General features: G+C 44.9%; 1 protein-coding gene across 1 annotated transcript in view; it reads right to left on the bottom strand.

Annotated features, from left to right (window-relative positions):
• Positions 1-20,828, bottom strand: part of igdcc4 (immunoglobulin superfamily, DCC subclass, member 4) — a gene marked incomplete at its 3' end in the record, with an annotated part of 355,876 nt that overhangs the window by 160,283 nt on the left and 174,765 nt on the right. The window contains exons 5-6 of the mRNA XM_084337406.1: positions 8,129-8,263; positions 660-812 (exon numbers count right to left, since the gene is read on the bottom strand). Of these exons, the coding sequence (XP_084193532.1) occupies positions 660-812; positions 8,129-8,263 (288 nt within the window). The remainder of the gene's footprint in view (positions 1-659; positions 813-8,128; positions 8,264-20,828) is intronic.

The raw sequence follows: 20,828 nt of genomic DNA, 5'->3' as shown, positions 1-20,828 counted from the left end.
TGATTGAAGCCAACCATTTATTCCGCCGATCTAACTTAACTCCTTTGGGATAGAATACAATTGTAGTTCGGGGTTTCTCTGACGACGACTGTTGTTACAGCCAACTGCACAACATATCCCAGGCATATTGTATATGAACTTTAGTTTTGTGTTTCGTGCAACGATCTTCCTCCGTCTTCTCTGGTAGTTGTGGCGCGCAGCAGTACCCGTTTCGGACACAAAAATGGTGCCGCTAAATCACTGTGACGTCACACGGCCCAGATGAATAACAATTGAAACATCTATCGTTGTTGTTACAGTAAACGTCTTACATTTTTTTTAAGGGGAACACCACCCATATCAACAATTGCAATATGTTATTTCCTCAATATCAAGATTTTCTCCTTGTCAAAGCCAGAAACCAGAGTAAGTAAGAACTGAAGCTTGTGATGTCATCAGGATAGTCTGGAGCTGCTCCATAGACAATGAATGTGAGACAGATTGTGTGGACCCACAGTTTGTTTTCTTTTCATTACCCAAATCAGCTTTATGCTATAGTAGTGTTCTGAGTTCTGAAACATCAGAACATTCCCCTGGGATCTTTCCCAATGAGTTGTATATGGAGCAGCTTCAAAAAGAACATATAAAGATATTAATGTGCATGTGGGTCCAGGTCTTACCAGGCACATGCAGTTCGGCTGCGGCAATGACAAACTCTCTGGTCTTGGGTTTGTTGGCTCGACAGACATAGACACCCGCATGGTGGCGCCTGGTGTCCCGGATCACCAGGTTGGTTTCCAGGGCAACCACATCAGGAGAAATGGGCTTTCCATCTAGGGTCCAGAATCAGAGGACAGAGGAACAAAGAACAATGGTTGAAGCATCTTAACAGATGATATTTGACACAGAGGGGCGATAGTGGCTCAGGAGGTAGAGAGGGTCTGGTAATCGGAAAGTTCCTGGTACGATTCCCGGTTCAAATCCAGGTTTGATTCCCACTCCTCCTGGGCAGTGTGGCAAAGTGTCCTTGAGTAAGACACTTAAACCCATAATTGCTCCTGATGAGCAGGTAAGGTAAATTGACCATTTACAGAGGAAAGGGACACCTTTAGAAGAAATAACCCAAGATATCCATTTAAAATGGAAACAACATCCTTTTCTCATTGGGTCAAATATGTTATTTCTTAAAGCTAGGAAAAAAATCAAATACACCCTCAGAGGGTCAAACCTTTGTCAAGATATGGAGGCCTGTTTTGGACTTGTCACTTTTACGACTTCCTTGATAAGGAATATTGTACAGCATATACGTTTTTAAAATGCTCTCTCTCTCTCTCTCTCTCTCTCTCTCTCTCTCTCTCTCTCTCTCTCTCTCTCTCTCTCTCTCTCTCTCTCTCTCTCTATCTCTCTCTCTCTCTCTCTCTTCTTTCTTTTTCTTTTTCAGCACAGAAAGGCATTCTAGGAGCATTGCTGTAATAATGCTATCTATCCATTATGGGATATTGGCACGCTGCTCCGAGAGTTGGAGGCAACAGAGGACACAGTGCCAACTCTGACAGCAGGGGACCGGTATTCCAACGGTTTCACATGCCGTCATTCTCACTATGAATATGTTGTTTACAACTATGTACTTAAAAAGCTTGGAAGGTGTTAGAATCAACTGTAACACTTCACATAATGGTTCCTCCTTTCCGTTACTAAAATGCCATTGGATAGTCAAAAATAAAGAGATAAATAAAAGTAACAACATTTGATACAGCTGGTTCTATTACCCATAATTCACTGAATCATATCAATAATATAATTACTAATCACACTGTTAATAAATAAATTAATAAACTGTTGCAAATCGAGATTTATGTATAACAACTCATAATTTACCATACTATTCGATTTAGTTACTATCTAATTACACCATCATCGTGGAAATAGGTACATGCTATTTAAAGGGTTACTGTAGCAAATACCTAATTTAAATTATGGCTCACAATTAGACAAAATAGCAAATCATTGCAAAATACCACAAAGGCAAGATCAGTTAACTTGTATGCAAGGCAAGTCTTCAAAAGCTAGAGTATAAGTCAAGTCTAAAGTCTTTGAAGTGCAAGTCCAAGTCAAGTCTCAAGTATTTGATCACAAGTCTGAGTCAAGTCTCAAGTCTCTTTTTGGAATAATACATGTTTAATCTGCTGTGCATCAGGTTAGAAACAACTGCTGTGTAACATGGTTACTTCTAACAGTGTTGACTATCTCTAATTTAGCTATTACCAATTCAGAGATCTTAATTTTAGTTCAGCTATAGTAGAATATAGATGCACCGATACCACGTTTTCCACTGCTGATACTGATTCAGACTGAGTAATAATCGATCAGTATCGACCAAGTACTGATCCGATCCATCGCTTTTATTGTACAGTATAGACTTTTTGGGGTCATTGGACAAAAATGATTGATTATCACGTTCTCCATTAGAGAGATAAAACATACTTTAAAATGAGTTTAAAATGCAGCAAATCAAGTAACTTTTCTTTGATTCTTAGCACTTTACACTTTTCTTGGCATCATATTTTAGTATTGGGAAATTTCTCCAACAGGACCGATGCTTGATGTCAGTGCCGCTGCATCCTAGATAAGAATACTTTAGAGGAGAACCGTCTCCGCTGATTCCGGTGCCCTCAACATCCAGATTCTACTTGACCTTAGCGCAGCCTTTGACACAGTGTGTCATTCCATCCTCCTCCAAAGGCTGTACCAACTGGGTGTTGAGGGCACTGCACTCGACTGGTTCACCTCCTACCTCACCGACAGACAACAGTTCATCTCCCTCTTCAGTCACACCTCTGCCTCCTCCTCTGTTATGCAGGGGGTCTCCCAAGGCTCAGTCCTTGGCCCCCTGCTCTTCATCTGCTACATACTCCCCCTTGATCACATCATCCGCAAATGTAACCTTGACTTTCATTGCTATGCCGACGACACCCAAATCTACATCAGCACAAAATCCTCCCAAAACCCACCCATCAGTCACATTGAGTCCTGCTTATCTGAAATAAAATCCTGGCTGACCCATAACCTACTCAAACTAAACAGTGACAAGACTGAACTATTCCTCATTGGCACCAAATCCACACTCAGCAAATCCGGATCACTCATCATTCTCCCTTACCACCCTAACCGATCCCTCCGGTCCTCTTCCACTGCTTCCCTCACCGTTCCGTCATCTAAATTAAAACGTTTTGGAGACCGAGCATTCTCACAAGCTGCACCCCGACTTTGGAACACCCTCCCTCAGACCATCAGAGACTCTCCCTCACTCTCCACCTTTAAATCCTGACTCAAAACTTACCTGTTCTCCCAAGCATACAACCTTCCCTACCCATAACCACCCTCCTCCAACCTACCACCTCCCTTTCCCCTTCCCTACTTTCTCTCCGTCTCCTGGTGCCCCCCCCCCCCCCCCCTGGTTTCCTTACTTCCCTGATTGTTCCCCTACTGGCTTTTGTATTTGTAGCTTGTTACTCGTGGTTTTATGTCTTGTGTATTAATACTGTTGCTTGTTCCCTGTGGTTCTATGTTTCGCTGTTCTTTGTTTAGCTTATTGTCAGCATCTTTGGGTTCTTGAAAAGCGCTACATTTATCTGACGCTTTTATCCAAAGCGACTGACAAGTTATGTACGACAAGTCATCAGGAAGGGCACAACTCTATCAGCTGAGTAACAATGTTCATCAAAGTGTTGAGGGCTACAGTGTAGGTTAGTATATTAGGACATGTGCATGACAGTAAGGTTAGTTAGGGTTAGATTTCATTATTATTTATTTTTTCATTTCAGATAATGGTTGAAGAAGTGCGTCTTTAGTCGACGGCGAAATATTGGACAGGTTTCGGCTGTCCTAACCAGTGTTGGGCAAGTTACTTTTAAAAAGTAACTAGTTACAGTTACTTCTTCCAAAAAGTTACTAAATTACTTACTCAGTTACAAATTATAAAAGTAACTAGTTACTTCAGAAAGTAACTATTGCGTTACTTTCAAGTATTTTTTTTTACATAAACAGCATACACAAATCTAAACTATTTTAATGTTGCTGTGGGACAAAGTGAGACTAGCCTCCAATCAAATGCCATGTATGTAGATATTATAATGACTATGTTTATATAGTGGATCATACAAATACAAACACAATAGATGTTTTGGAACTTTTGATATGTATTGCCCCTGAACAGGCCACAACTGGGCAACATTAAATTATGCTTGTTAAACCAAAAATAAATAACAAATATATACTGATTGATTGAACATTTTAATTAACAGATTGCAGAATGGGTACAGTACAGTACAGCTCAATACACACAATTGTTAAGCGGATGCAGACCAGAGAAAGACTTTCGTCAGGGTCCCCCATTTTCAATTCATGACATTTATGACATACACAACATACAGATATAAGAATCTAATCTAATCATCTAAACTAATCTAATCATGACATTTAAGACATGCATGACATACAGATATATATATATATCTCTGACTCTGAGCACCTGACGACTGTGCTATTAAACCAGGAAGTATAGCACTATGTTGATAAGGCTGTCAGCAGTAGACTAGAGCCTCCACTACTGTATAGTGCCCTGTGCTGCAACACAACTAACACAAGAGTGAACAAAAAACGCTCATGGACCCGCGGTCTGTCGTTGACTGCTTGCTTGTGTTGTTCGTTGGATTCGTTTTGGATTATTTGGGCTTGCCAAACAAACTTTCCAAAACGTATGCGGACCGCGGCCTGTCGTTGACTGAGTCGCTTGTGTTGTCGCTGTGTGTCAGACTCTGGATGCTTTCGAACACCCGCCCACCTCTACCTCTGATTGGCTTACCATGACATTTTACTCAACCTCAGCCAATCGTCAGCATGTATGCGCTTGTCTCGCGCGCTGCCCACTTTAACCAAGGAAGAACATATTGCCTCTCGGTGCAGAGATCTGTCTGATGAAAAAAACAGCTTCAATCATAGTAACGCGCCGCATTTTTTGGCAGTAGCGGTAACGACGTTATTAAGATTGGAAGAGTACTCGTTACTGAAAAAACTAACGCCGTTATTTATAATGCCGTTATTCCCATCACTGGTCCTAACTGTGGTGGGCAGTTTGTTCCACCACTGTGGGGCAAGGACTGAGAAAAGGCGGCTTCTCCTTGATGACCCCCTGGAGCTCGGATAGGAGTGGGTCTGAGACGGCCAGAAGATGCAGAGCATAGGGGTCTTGACGGTGTAGTTAGAGACCATTGACCGGAGGTAGGCGGGAGCTATATAAATATATATATATTTAGGTGACTGGGTGGCACAGCGGACATTGCGCTCATCACCAACACAAGAGTCAATTGGCAGAGTCAGCGGGTGGAAGTCGATGGGTGGTAATCTGGACGTTGTGGACAGCGACTCCTACAGGTCGGTTGGGGGACGCCTGCACAGCAGAGACAGGAATTAGCAGGGGTAGTGTGAGCCTCCCACACATTACACCTCACCAATGAGAGTCCGCGCTGGCAGGTGAAAAGATGTGACAGGCTGCATCCTCGTGTACCGGAGGGGACACGTGATGCAAGGCTTCTATCCTCCCTACGACTGACCTGTGGGGGGCATATGCGAGCAACGTTCAAGACGGGGGAGGGGAGAATTGGAAACAGCAAAATTGGGATGTAAGGAGAAAAAGTGGATAAAAATAATAAAAATTATAATAAATATATATATATATATATATATTTTAAATTAATTACTGTATGACAGCATTACAGATTCTACCTTTACGTGTGACTCGAGTACGAGACGCTGACTTGAGTCCCCATTTCTTCATTACTGATGAGAGCAAAGCTAAGACAACAATTACTCCCAAATAGAATAAAATCAAAGGCTATGTCCATGTTTACAAAGATGTGGTATTGTTGCTCTACATACGTAGGTGGGTGAGACAGAGAAGAAGAGAGAGCGAGTATAATCACTCAGTCTAATAGAGGCCTTGCACGGAATGTTTATGTAGTTATCTTTCTTCCAGGATGGAAGAAACATAGCAACCATTATTTTGGTTGTTATGTATTGATTTATGAGAAATATATCAACAAAAACATAATAATGTTGGTGTCTTATTACTGGACCTTGTAAATGATTCACAGTAGAAAACCGACACTACTCTAGGCCTCTATTGAAGCTTACAGAGAGACAGAGAGAAAAAGAAGTATGTGCCTGAGAGAGAATCAAGAATCAAGAGGTTTATTTGTCACATACATGGGCCCTATTCCCCGTACCTGGTTCAACTAAGTCGATCAAAAGTCCCATTATCCAGATTCAATTAACCTGATGTTTGAATCCGCGCTTTCCCTGTTCCTCGAACGCTGATTCAGACTCGTTAATTCGAACCAGACTTGATGCTCAGGATCAGTGCGCGCGGCCGCCTCACCTGAAAAGACAGCAGGTGTCGATAGCAGAAATCCTGATTTTCTAACGGCATTGATCGATTGATTGATTTAAAACTTTATTAACAGATTGCAGAATGGGCTCAATAGCCTCGCCGACAAGTTAAATGCATAATCTATAGGCTAATGTTAAGTCCCTCATTACCCCAATCAATCAGATTATATTTATTTAAATGTGCCTGCTGGCATAATGGAATGAATAATCGAATGAGATCTATTGCTAGCGAAAATAATTAGTTCAACTCTTTCAGAATAAGTACAAACAAGCCCAAAGAGTATCTAATTGATACGAATTAATAGATACTTATGAGGATATCTGTACTGTATGCGCTCGGCTTAGGTATCATGTACTTTATATATAGCACGACCCGAAATAACGTGTCAGAGAGGCTTGGAGCAGGCTATACAGTTTCACTATTAATCAGGTTTTAATCTGTTTCGGACATAATCCATACATGCATTGAATTGATTAACATTTGGTTTATACCAGTGCAGTGACACCTCATGTTCATCATCAGATAACAGTGCTTGAACAGATAAATGCATTTTCTCAAATGCATTAATGTCAACGGCTCATTCAATTTCTCGAATCCGTCAAACAGCGCATCTCATCAGACATTTTAACCCCAGTTACAATATCACAATAACGTGTGAGTGACAGTGATACAATTCAACAATCCACAGATTCAGATTCCTCGTAATTCACATCCACAATCCACACATAAAGACGCCTCAATTTAAGCTTGAATGAAACACAATCCGGGCGCTCCGTTAAGCAAATACATCCACAGCAGAGAATATGAAACTAATCAGAGCCAAACGCCTGATAGGTTTCATTAATTTAAAATATTCCTGCGGAGGGGAGCTCCCGTAGCTCACCGCGTATCTCGGCGCTATTTCGGCGTCGGGGACAACCGTGCTCGTCACGGATCTGGGGTACACGAGTTCGACTCCCGGACTCGCCGTATTTTCTCAGAGTGTCTTCCCCTGATCTATATCCCATTCAACCTGTTTCTGTCGGTCATGCTTGACCAGAAAAAGCGATAAACGATAAAAAATTAAGTTTAAAAAAAATTAAAATATTCCTGCGGGATTCACATTTGCAATGCGCCGTTATTAAAATAACCACATGCAGTGTGTATCGTGACTCCGAGCGCCGTATCCGTATAAATATGACATGCATTATTTAGGACAAAGTAAATCTATAGGCTGAATATGATTTATTATCAGCATTTTAGGTCTATTATTTTACATTTCAAAAGCCCCCTCTAGGAAAACGAAGCACAAAAACATAATTCAGAATGGTATAATGCAGATCTACACTGTGATAATTATTTCAGGAAGCGAGCTGGCATTTCTTTGCGAGGGTGTGGCCATGGTTCATCCAGCTAACTGAACTAAACCCTGCTCCGGAGCAGGTTCAAACTTTTCGATCTGTTGCCATAGCGACTTAGAAAATCTGACGTCAGGGAATGGAAATGTCTGGCTTAAGTCAAGCTATGCTGAAAATTATCCGGCTAACTCAGTTAGCCAGGTACGGGGAATAGGGCCCAGGGCATACAGTGAAATGCGGGTGGTCATGCCCACATTGATTGTGCAATAATACAATAATAAAATAGACATAGAGAGAGAGAGAGAGAGAGAGAGAGAGAGAGAGAGAGAGAGAGAGAGAGAGAGAGAGAGAATGGTTGTTTTACCTTGCCTACTCCAGGACACCAGAGGTTTTGGTTGGCCCTGTGCCATACACTCCATGACAGCGGGTCGGCCAAGCACCACCGTGGCATTCTGAGGTGGAGCCATGATCACCACCTGGTTTAGGGCCTGTGTGGACCCTGCAGACAGAACACCAGGGGGGCACTTTTACACAGGATGAAAGGAGAACATCATTATTCATGATTCATTTTTTCACGTTTTGTTATACATTTCATGGAAAATGCTGTACGGAGAAGCCACATTTTCACCCCCATTCACCATCCCACTTATTGCATGTTATTGCTAAGGTTGCTTAACATGAACCCCTTTTCTCTGACCCCTTTTTCTTCCCTGTGAAGACCACATCTAATTATCTCCTTAGCATGACTGAGACCTCCTTCTGTGTTAACTGTAAACAAACAAGGACGTTGTTGCAAAGCACAGGACTACGCTTCTCCAGTCCACAAGTTTTGAGCTACAGTAAGTGCATTTTCATTACACTCCTGGTGCAAGGGGATAGCATTTTCACTTGTATCTGTCTGTGTATCATACTATCTGTCCATACCATAGTTCCTAAGTTCTCATCTGATTTGGATGAAGCTGACAGTAGGCCAAGGACCTGAATTTATTTTTTTATTATTATCTTTTTCCACCTTCTTGTTCCTGTTTTTCTCCCATCCCAATGTTAGTCGTTATGCCAATTCCCAATCCCCTTCCCGGTCGTTGCGCACTCTACCCCCTACCGTCGGTCCGGGAGAGCGGAAACTATCACATGCTTCCTCCGACACATGTGTAGCCAGCCCACCGCTTCTTTTCACCTGGCAGCGCGGACTCTCACTGGGAGAGTGTAACGTGTGGAAGGTCACACGACCTCCCCCAGATCCTGTTTACAACGACCAGGACCCACCCTCGCCGGGTTTCCCACCCGCTAACACTGCCAATTGTGTTAGTATGGACGGTTAGCCAACCCGGAAGCACCACAGCTGGATTCGATCCCACTGTCTCTGTGGTGGTAGACAGACGCTTAGTACGCTGCGCTACCCGGCCGCTCCAAGGACCTGAATTCTTGATTATTTTTTTCAAATTGGTCAATGAAATGTATTGAAATTGTCTATTGAAAAAAATGTTGAGGGTTAACGTAAACAAGGATGATGCTACACAAAGCCACACCTAGACTCCAGTAATCACCACAGTTTACAACATGCCCAAGTGAACCCTGTATTGTAGTTGATATACCTATGCATTAAAAACAATTCCCCCAGGGCGCCCCAGTGGCAAACCACATAACACGCTGAGTCGCGGCACGGCCGACCTGGGTTCGATTCCCGGACCCGTCGTTATTTGCCGAATGTCTTCCCCCCACTCTGTCTCCTGTTCCTCCTCTCTCTCTCTCTCTACTGGACTGCCCAGTAGTAAAAAGCGATAAACGCAAAAAAAAATTTATATATATAATTCCCCCAGTGAATCTCTTAGATACATCAATATAGTCTTATGTTTGTAGGTTCCGTTTTTAATGTTCGCTATGGTCCATTTGTCATTCCTTATTAACACTTTGAATGCCCAGCAGGGGGCGCACATTTAGTGCTTGAATGCCCACCATCTGCTTCAATGTTAACGTTAATATCGCCTAATCAGTCTATGTTTTAAATTATGGCTATGTGTCTAATCTGCCCGTCGTATTATCAATGACCCATTTCCAGTCAACATTGTCGAAGCGGATTGTTTTTTTATCGGTTCATTTCCGTTTTATAGCATTTTGAAAAGCCCTCGTTTTCAAGAAAAAAAAAGAATCCCTGATAAACGCTGATGTACTGTAATATTCTAGAACGTTGTCATTGTTCGGCCTATTTATGAATCGTTTTCAAATAAACGCTAGATTATCGATAGTATATGTGTACGTATGCACGCTGGTGCCGCAAGCTGTAAATCAATTCTCTTATTTCCTGATCACTCGCACAGTCAAAACAGCTATATCACATATAGGGGAAACGCTTATATCTCCGTGAAAAAAGGTCTGATTATTCTAATACTGGTCAAATAGATTCCTTACCTGAGATCAGATGGTATCCAAATGGATTATTCCAATTCCTGATCGACCATTCCAAAAATCTATCCTTTTATTGATCCCACGCGTATACTGTAAAACAGCGTATACACGATGTGCTGATGAAGCTGATCGGCCCCGGTTACATGCGTGAGAAGTAAAATGTGGAGTCCGGGTTTTTTTCCCCCATGCATTTTCATTGAGTCCAATCCAAAAGGGTGAATTACCATCTGGGAGACGATAGGGGGCGCTTTTTTCACATCTGAGCGCCTGGGGTGGCTGATTTACCAACGGTAGACTCGGTTGATGAAATATGAATTCAGATCGCTAATTAAAAAAAAAACGATTTGACACAACATTACGAATCATAGCATAATACAACACAACATCATGTATGGATTCTTAATAGGACTAGTTGTTAAAGATCCCTAAATATTCAGCACAACAATTGAATGAGGTTGGAGTGGGGTGGAATTTGTCAATGATCATGTGGTGCCACCAGTACGACACATCTTCAGTTGTGTTCCCCGACCTCATTGGGTGTTTCGGCCATTTATCACAATACACCATCTGCCGAGGTTGGCCCACCACAGGCTGATCAGGGCCCTGTTTCTTGTACCTGGATAACTGAGTTAGCCGGATAACTTTAGCTGGATAACTGGGTTAGCCGGACTTTCCGGTTTCATGTACGTGGATTTTCCAAATCACCATGACAACATATCCAAAAGTTTGAGCCTGGTCGAAAGCAGAGTTCAAGTTCAAGTTAGCCTGAACTATCGCCACGCCCCCGCAAAGAAGTGACAGCCCGTTTCCTGAAACTATTCCCACAGTCTACGATCTGCATTATACCATTCTGAATTACGTTTTTGTGCTCCATTCTTCCAGAGGGGGCTTTTGAAATGTAAAATAGACCCAAAATGCTGATATTAAATTCACTTTGTCCTAAATAATGCACGTTATATATACCGTGGCGACGGTGGCGCTCGCTCGTGCGATGTACACATGATGTGGTTATTTTAATTGTAACTGGGATTAAGATGTCTGATGAGATGCGCTGTTTGACGGATTTGAGAAATTGAATGAGCCGTTGACGTCACATTAATGAATGAGGATAAAGAGATAAACTTCATTCAAAACAAAGGATATTCTAAACACGGGTCTCTCGTTCATTAATGTATAAACAATGAATTTATCCCATCTGGCCCAGTGGCCCAGCGGTAGTGCTCAAGCCTGCCAATCCAGCGACCGCGGTTCAAATCCCGGTGTTTCCAATATGATTTTTTTGAATATAATATTAATGATTATACGCCAAAGTAGCCTGGTTTTAAGTTAAAATATTATAAATCTACATGCATTGAGGATGTCATTCTTTATATAGCTCTCAACGTGCACCAAATTGAATTATTCCTATATTGCAAAAAGAAGGAAAAGACTAGGGTCTTGAACCCCGGTCGTCCGTGTGAAAGTCAAAAGAAGAACCCGTTACACCACAGAGAAGATAAGTAAAAGATTGACTATACATCAATCAATGGGTAAGAGAGCCGTATCGTAATTCTGTATAACAGTTAACTAATAATTTTCGCTAGCAAGATCTCATTTGATTATTCAATCCAGCAGGCAAGTTCAAAGAAATATAATCTGATTGATTGAGGTAATGAGGGACTTAGAATTAGCCTATAGATAACGCATTTAACTTGTCGGCGAGGCGATTGAGCCGTATTGCAATCTGTCAATAAAGTCTTAAATCAATTAATCAATCAATGCCGTTGAGAATCAGGATCTCTGCCATCGATACGTGCTGGCTTTTCACCTAAAACGGCCGCGCGCATTTAGCCTGACTCGCAAGTCTGGCTTGAGTTAACAAGACTGAATCCACCTTTGTGAAACAGGAAAATCCCGGCTTCGAACATCGGGTTAACTGAAGCTGGATAATGGACATCTTGATCGACTTAGTTGAACCACGTACATGAAACAGGGCCCAGGCCTGGGTGTGTGTCGCACGGTGGCACCATGTGTTCATTTAGCAGCCCATGATGCGTCTCTACGTTTCAGCCACAACCAGTGACTGCTCCGTTCTGCTGCAGTGGCAAGTTATTTGATTGCCTTCCGTTGGGCCTGTCCTCTGATCCCTACTTCCTTCAGGAGCCTTGTGCTGGCTACAAAGCCTCTGCAGCCCACCTCCACTGGCCACACCTTCACGTTCCAGCCCCGCCCCTCTGCTTCAGCTGCTAAGTTGGCATATCGCAGCCTCTTCCGTTCGAATGCCTCATCGATGGCTTCCTCCCATGGGACCGTTAACTCAACGATGAAGACACGCCGGCAAGATTTGGACCAGAGGACCAGGTCTGGGCGCAGGTTGGTCGCTGCAATTTCAGATGGGAAGGTAAGCCTCTGGCTGAGGTCTACCCGCATTTCCCAATCCCGGGCTGCGTTCAGTGGGCCTGAGTTCGGAGGTGACGGCTTGCTCCGCCATTTCTCCCCTTCCCGGATGAAGGTTGTTTTCCGTGGGAAGGTAGTTTGGGCATTTAGAGGATTATTAGGTGCCTCTGTATGATAATACCAACTCTGGTTGACATATTTGGTCACTATACATTTTTGTCTGAAAAGATTACTCTCATTAATTGTAAATTATTATTTTCTTTTTATTCCCAGGGTTTTGAAACACTTCCTACACATGGGAGACAATGCCATTTGTCTCTCAATTATAGAGAGAAGTGTATGGTGGACAGTGTCCCCAGGCTGTAGAATGTGTCTGTACCAACGACATACTGTACAATCTGACAATCATTTGCAAGCCCCATAACCCCTTATCAGTTTGACAGGTCCATCAGTCTGTGGCCACCAATCGTCCGGCCCTGCAGTGACTTAGACTTTCAGTTCCCCACAAATCTAATGGGACCCGTCCAACACAGTGGCTACCGGCGCTTGCAAACAACAAGCCTCTTGTAGATTCAGGCTATGTAGCCTCTTGTAGATTCAGGCTATGTAGCCTCTTGTAGACTCAGCTCCTGCCGATAACACCAGCCTGTATGATTACGCTGGTTCCATTTCCGTCACAGTAGCAGGACTTATGCCCCTGCTAGCTTCTGGCTCGTTATCCTGCTATTAGCTCCTGTTAGCAATGGCTAGTTATCCTGTTATTAGCTCCTGTTAGCAATGGCTAGTTATCATGCTAGTAGCTCCTGTTAGCAATGGCTAGTTATCATGCTAGTAGCTCCTGTTAGTAATGGCTAGTTATCATGCCAGTAGCTCCTGTTAGCAATGGCTAGTTATCATGCTAGTAGCTCCTGTTAGCAATGGCTAGTCAATAGTATATATATATAATATATAACTTTAGCTGAAAAGCATTAACCATCAATTGATTCAATCTGTATTTCAGGACATAGTCACCTCAGAGGAAATCAGGGCGCGGCCACCATCGTGGCCCATTGCTGGCAGAAAGCAGTCCACGAACTTCAATAGATATTTATAAAAAAGTATTTTTAATTAGAAAAGGCAAGTTACAAAAAGAGACTGCATTGGAAATGTCCAATTCAGTTAAAAGAATTATAAAACAAAACAACATCTCTTCTCTAGTATGGCATAGCCTATACACCTGGTGTCTGGAGTCAAGAGTGAAAATCTGACAAGCTGAAAAATCTGTCTGGGATCCAGCGAGTTGGCCCTTATAAAGGCCTCAAGATCTCTTTGCTATTGGTCTAAATACAGTGATGTAATTTCTACCATCCAATCAACACACAATTCAGCAAGGATGAACTCCCCTCCCCTTCTAGTTGCCACAGCAACCGGGGAAGCAACGGATCACTTCTTTTGGGAAAAAACCCTTTACGTCACCATGTCTGCAATGGTCCAAATTCTACAGAAAACAGATATAGCATATATATACATGTACAACTCAACACTCATATACTTAAACACTGATTGATCACACATCATATATGTATTTTGTAGTTTAAAGTAAACTAAGTTAGTTTACTTAGTAAACTAACTAAGTTCTCTGCCTCATAACTGTCAAGACAGTGATTCTCTCCTCTGCTCCTGTGTTCTTCTTGCTCGGAGCTGTCTCCCAAGGTCACCACCTCCCTGCACATTCCTACCCACTCTAACAGAGAATGAGCCCCTGTATTATCAAAAGGTTTCTGTTTCCATTCTGACTGCATATTCTAATAACTGTAGTATAGTTTTATAGTGTATATAGTTTATACAGGTTATATAAGAATACAAAAAGACATCCGTCATATCAGAGGCCTACTCGTCCTGTTATCAAGTTTATAATACATACTTTATATTTAATCCTTTATAATGCTTAATGTATTACATCATACAAGGGACACAAGTCAGAGAGAGAGAACAGGATGTCAAAATACCACAAGGGCCACTTCGTGGCACCTCAACACCGCCTCTGTCATCCTGGTCGTCTCTTTCCATTGTCCTAATAGCGTCTGTACGGGGGGACGAGATGGCAATTGCGGGGTCACGTGGCTGTGACTCTCCACACCCCCTCTGTCATCTTGGTTCCCTGGTACCCTGGTAGCCGGCGGGAAGACTTGCATCTGTTGTTCCCTGGCTGGATGGCCTGACAGGATAGGGGCCACGTCGTTGCTTGGTATCCGGCGGGAAGACTTGCATCTGTTGTTCCCGGCCAATGCACCCAGTTGTTGTCGTCTGAAGAACACAATGTCATGGTTCTTATGGTCACCCCCTCTGACCTCTTGGATCTCTCCCGTAGTTTGAGGTAGGTCGAATTGTCACTTCTCGGGCGACCCCACGGGTCCCTGAGAATTGTAGCAGCAGTCCTCTATTGAAGTGTGGTTGGCCTGGTCGTGTGACCCTGTCCGTAGGCCACGCAGGACATCACAGATACAGTCCGCAGAGGACTAATTTATTTTCTCTCTTTCAGGTCCATTCAGGGCTCTCGTCGCCCTGTAACTTGGGTCCAGGCCGATGTTTCTCTGTCTCCATGTCACAGGATGTGCGGGCATAATATCCCCTATTTCATCGCCTGCCCATTCTCCTTCACCTTTGTCGGAGACGTCCTCCAATCCTGAGCTCCAGGAGAGCTTTCAGAGAAGGCCCCTTTCTGATAGGTCTCAGTTTGGCCGGTTTAGCTCTCTTGTTCCGAGGTCTAGGAGGTTCGTCCCTTGGGTACCGAACTCTCTCCCTAGATCTTGACCTAGATGAGGACCCTGAGGATGCTCTGGAGCTTGACCTATCCCGGTCTTCCTCCATTTCTGAGTCCTGATCTGGATCAGTATGCTCCTGTTTGCTACTTGCTGCGTCGTCCACCGACTCCGGGGGACAGCCCCCCCCCCCCCGTCTAAGAATGCTCCTGGCCTGAGATAGGGCAGGTTCTGATCCTTCAGGTCCGAACTGTACTGTCGGTCTCCTTGGTGTGGATGATCTCCCTCTCCCCGTTGTTCGGGAGGAGTTCCGGGAATTGGACCCCTTATCCTGGGGACGGTTCCCGACCCCTTAGGGTTCGGAGGGGGAGTGAGAGGTACTGATGCAGGCTCATCGTCCTCGTCTTTCTCACCCTCCCCTGTTTTATCCAAGGCCAGGGTTATTGCCCCATGGTCCTTAGGTTCCACCATGAGACAGATCTCCTTGTGCTCTGTACTCCTTATGCTTGAGATCGCGCTGATCACTGCTTCCCCCAACCATATGCCTCTTTGGCCATATCCTCGAGACCTGCCCCCCATTAGGTTTATGGCTAGTTGGTAGGGCATGTCCTTGGTACCATGGCCAGCATAGATTTCTCTTCTTTACAGTAGTTCCTTCATACGGGACACCAGTTTGTCCCAGTTCTTTTGTGAGGACTGTACCTCCTTGTATTGGTATTGGCTTAGTGTCACATGGACAATTTTCTCCGCGTGAAACACATCATAATCACACTCAGTGATTACTGCCTTGCCTGGTTTCAGGGGCTCTTTGGTCCTTATTTCCATTACCTGTTTCCTCAGGTTCCGGTAGTAAGAGCCTCCTGCCGTTACCATGCTTGTTTTCCATCTACCATAGTTCGTAGATGACGGTCCAGTGAAGGTGATAATTGACCATGGTGCATCAGAGTTGTCGGTCCAGACTGGGTAGTTAGTGACTGTTATGTCTGGTGTTAGCTCTGGCTAGTTAGCCTGATGTTAGCTCTGGCTAGTTAGCCTCTTGTAGACTCAGGCTATGTAGCCTCTTGTAGACTCAGGCTATGTAGCCTCTTGTAGACTCAGGCTATGTAGCCTCTTGTAGACTCAGGCTATGTAGCCTCTTGTAGACTCAGGCTATGTAGCCTCTTGTAGACTCAGTCTATGTAGCCTCTTGTAGATTCAGGCTATGTAGCCTCTTGTAGACTCAGGCTATGTAGCCTCTTGTAGACTCAGGCTATGTAGCCTCTTGTAGATTCAGGCTATGTAGCCTCTTGTAGACTCAGGCTATGTAGCCTCTTGTAGATTCAGGCTATGTAGCCTCTTGTAGATTCAGGCTATGTAGCCTCTTGTAGACTCAGCTCCTGCCGATAACACCAGCCTGTATGATTATGCTGGTTCCATTTCCGTCACAGTAGCAGGACTTATGCTCCTGCTAGCTTCTGGCTCGTTATCCTGCTATTAGCTCCTGTTAGCAATGGCTAGTTATCCTGCTATTAGCTCCTGTTAGCAATGGCTAGTTATCATGCTAGTAGCTCCTGTTAGCAATGGCTAGTTATCATGCCAGTAGCTCCTGTTAGCAATGGCTAGTTATCATGCTAGTAGCTCTTGTTAGCAATGGCTAGTTATCATGCTAGTAGCTCCTGTTAGCAATGGCTAGTTATCATGCTAGTAGCTCCTGTTAGCAATGGCTAGTTATCCTGCTATAGACTCGTAGAGTTTTCTACTTAAGTTTTGACTCTAAGTAAGCATTATGTTACTTTAAGTTTAAGTGACTTTAAGGCTCCCTAGGCCTTTGACTTTAAGGCTCCCTAGGCCTGCTAGTCACAAGTAGTTTTCAGTTTTGACTTCAAGTAAGCATTATGTTACTTCAAGTTCAAGTGACTGTAAGGCTCCCTAGGCCTTTGACTTTAAGGCTTCCTAGGCTTTTGACTTTAAGGCTCCCTAGGCCTCCTAGTCGCAAGTCGTTTTCTACTTAAGTTTTGACTAAGTAAGCATTATGTTACTTCAAGTTCAAGTTACTTTAAGGCTCCCTAGCCCTTGGACTTTAAGGCTCCCTAGGCCTGCTAGTCGCAAGTAGTTTTCAGTTTTGACTCCAAGTAAGCATTATGTTACTTCAAGTTCAAGTGACTGTAGGGCTCCCTAGGCCTGCTAAACTCTAAGTAAGCATTATGTTACTTCAAGTTTAAGTGACTTTAAGTAAGTATTATTTTACTCCAGAGGCACCTGACAGCAGTCATTTCGGTTCATATTCTTTTGGCTGTTGATACCTATTCAATTAGTATAAAGCCCAACTCACGGATGTTCTAAGCCCCAGAACCTCTGATCCGTTTTGACAGACCTATAAACCAGTGACTTGGCCGCCTAAGCACCACAGCGTCCTGTATGCTGAAGCTTCCAAGTCCCCACAAATCTGATAGGCCCGTCGGATACAGAGACACTGATGCTCGCTCTGTCCCCCCGCGTCAAGGTGCTAAGCTTGATGAGAGTTTGCAGAGTCTCAATTTTTATCCATAGGCGCTGGTGAGTGTACATCTCATGCAGCTGATATGGTTGGTACAGGTGCTAACCTACCAGATGGTTGCTGTCAGGAAATCCCCTTTGCCTTGAATGAAATAGATTACAAATGTTTCGTCCTCTTTACTCTGGTTTAGAGAAAAGACCGACATCTTTACATAGTATACTTAAAATGTATACAAAATGAATGTAGTATTCTATGTCATGTTTCTTCCTAAATGACAATAACACTATATATTATTCCTCTTGACAGATGAGCTGAATGTCAAGTGCAGTTTGCACTTGCTCGAGTGTCATGTGTCAGGGCCCCAGAAGGTAAGGATACTATTGATGTTTTTCCTTCCGGGCTTTGAATTCCTCCCTTTTTGCCCTCATCTCTGCTTGCTGCTCTGGGGTTAGTGCCCCCAATCGTCTGCAGAGAGGTATTTGATGTCAGAAGACTCCGTTTTCCTTGTTCTAGCCTTAGCTGGTGGCTGTTGCTGGGCTTTGGGAGGCCGAAGTTGAGCTTTCTCAGCTCGCGGGTTCTCCCCTTTCCCTTCCCCCTTTTTGTGTTTGTTGTTAGATAGCATCTTGACTTGGTCATACAGTATACATTCGATACGTAACTGGTCTTGTGACCATGCTGCGCATCGGGCTGCCAGTAGGTTACCCCCTGGGACACCTATGAATAGTTTTTCGAGCAGTAAGCCTGATCCTTGCATAGGTGCTCCACGTATGACTGATTCTGCTGCAGCAGTGAGAGACAGGCTCCCGTCTCGCACCTGTGGGATTAGTTTCTCCACCATGTTTTCCCCTGGAACTTGACCGGGGGTCCTTACTTCTATTTCCATAATTTGGGCCATTGAGGCCCTTTCTGGGATCTCCAGTCTTTTGAGATGTCTCAACATGCGAGCTAGCGTCTCCTGTGCTAGCATCTCCTGAGCTAGCATCTGCTGTGCCAGCTTCTCATGAGCTAGCATCTGCTGCACCAGCTTCTTCTGAGCTACCTGTGCCTGCTTCTCATGAGCTAGCATCTGCTGAGCTAGCGTCTCATGGGCTAGCGTCCGCTGTGCCAGCTTCTCCTGAGCTAGCGTTGGTTGCGCCAGCTCCTCCTGAGCTAGCATCTCTTGTGCTAGCTTCTCTTGTGCTAGATTCTCCTGAGCTAGCGTTGGTTGCGCCAGGTCCTCCTGAGCTAGCATCTCTTGTGGTAGCTTCTCTTGTGCTAGCTTCTCCTGAGCTAGTGTCGGTTGCGCCAGCTCCTCCTGAGCTAGCATCTCTTGTGCTAGCATCTGCTGTGCTAGCTTCTCCTGAGCTAGTGTTGGTTGCGCCAGCTCCTCCTGAGCTAGCATCTCTTGTGCTAGCATCTGCTGTGCTAGCTTCTCCTGAGCTAGTGTTGGTTGCGCCAGCTCCTCCTGAGCTAGCATCTCTTGTGCTAGCTTCTCTTGTGCTAGCTTCTCCTGAGCTAGCGTTGGTTGCGCCAGCTCCTCCTGAGCTAGCATCTCTTGTGCTAGCTTCTATTGTGCTAGCTTCTCCTGAGCTAGCGTCGGTTGCGCCAGCTCCTCCTGAGCTACCATCTCCTGTGCTAGCTTCTCTTGTGCTAGCTTCTCCTGAGCTAGCGTCGGTTGCGCCAGCTCCTCCTGAGCTAGCATCTCCTGTGCTAGCTTCTCTTGTGCTAGCTTCTCCTGAGCTAGCATTGGTTGCGCCAGCTCCTCCTGAGCTAGCATCTCTTGTGCTAGCATCTGCTGTGCTAGCATCTTCTGAGCTAGCGTCTGCTGCGCCAGCTTCTTATGAGCTAGCATCTTCTGGGCCAGCTTCTTCTGAGCTAGCGTCTGCTGCGCCAGCTTCTTATGAGCTAGCATCTTATGCACCAGCTTCTTCTGAGCTAGCGTCTGCTGTTAGCTCCAGCTATTTAGCCTTCAATTAGCTCTGGCTAGGTTAGCCTGTTGTGAGCTAGTTAGCTCTTGTCTGGCTAGGGCCAGTTCACTTCCTGTTAGCACTGGCTTGTTAGCCGGTGGTGAGCTAGTTAGCTCTTGTCTGGCTAGGGCCAGTTCACTTCCTGTTAGCACTGGCTTGTTAGCCGGCGCTCCTGTTAGCTTCTAGTTAGCACTGGCTCGTTAGCCGGCGCTCCTGTTAGCTCGGGCTATGTAGCCTCCTGTAGTCTCGGGCTAGGTAGCCTCCTGTTAGCACTGGCTCGATAGCCGGCGCTCGTTTAGACTACGGCTATGTAGCCTCCTGTTAGCACTGGCTCGATAGCCGGCGCTCATTTAGACTCGGGCTATGTAGCCTCCTGTTAGCACTGGCTCGATAGCCGGCACTCCTTTAGACTCTGGCTATGTAGCCTCCTGTAGTCTCGGGCTAGGTAGCCTCCTGTTAGCACTGGCTCGTTAGCCGGCGCTTATGTGGACTCCGGCTAGGTAGCCTCCAGTTAGCACTGGCTCGTTAGCCGGCGCTTATGTGGACTCCGGCTAGGTAGCCTCCAGTTAGCACTGGCTCGTTAGCCGGCGCTTATGTGGACTCCGGCTAGGTAGCCTCCAGTTAGCACTGGCTCGTTAGCCGGCGCTTATGTGGACTCCGGCTAGGTAGCCTCCAGTTAGCACTGGCTCGTTAGCCGGCGCTTATGTGGACTCCGGCTAGGTAGCCTCCAGTTAGCACTGGCTCGTTAGCACTGGCTCGTTAGCCGGCGCTTATGTGGACTCCGGCTAGGTAGCCTACAGTTAGCACTGGCTCGTTAGCCGGCGCTTATGTGGACTCCGGCTAGGTAGCCTCCAGTTAGCACTGGCTCGTTAGCCAGCGCTTATGTGGACTCTGGCTAGGTAGCCTCCAGTTAGAACTGGCTCGTTAGCCGGCGCTTATGTGGACTCCGGCTAGGTAGCCTCCAGTTAGCACTGGCTCGTTAGCCGGAAATGCCAGCCTATATGGCTGCGCTGATGTCTCTCTAAACTGCCAGACATTTTAGAGAGAGGGTTTTCTTTACTTTCTTTTTCTTTAATCCAATTTTGCGGCTTCAACCGCTCCACCAGCAATGCCCCCACT

The sequence above is a fragment of the Notolepis coatsorum genome (genome assembly GCF_963971535.1).
Source record: "Notolepis coatsorum genome assembly, chromosome: 20".
NCBI classification, from domain to species: Eukaryota; Metazoa; Chordata; class Actinopteri; order Aulopiformes; family Paralepididae; genus Notolepis; species Notolepis coatsorum.
This window is presented reverse-complemented; position numbering and strand designations above follow the sequence as displayed.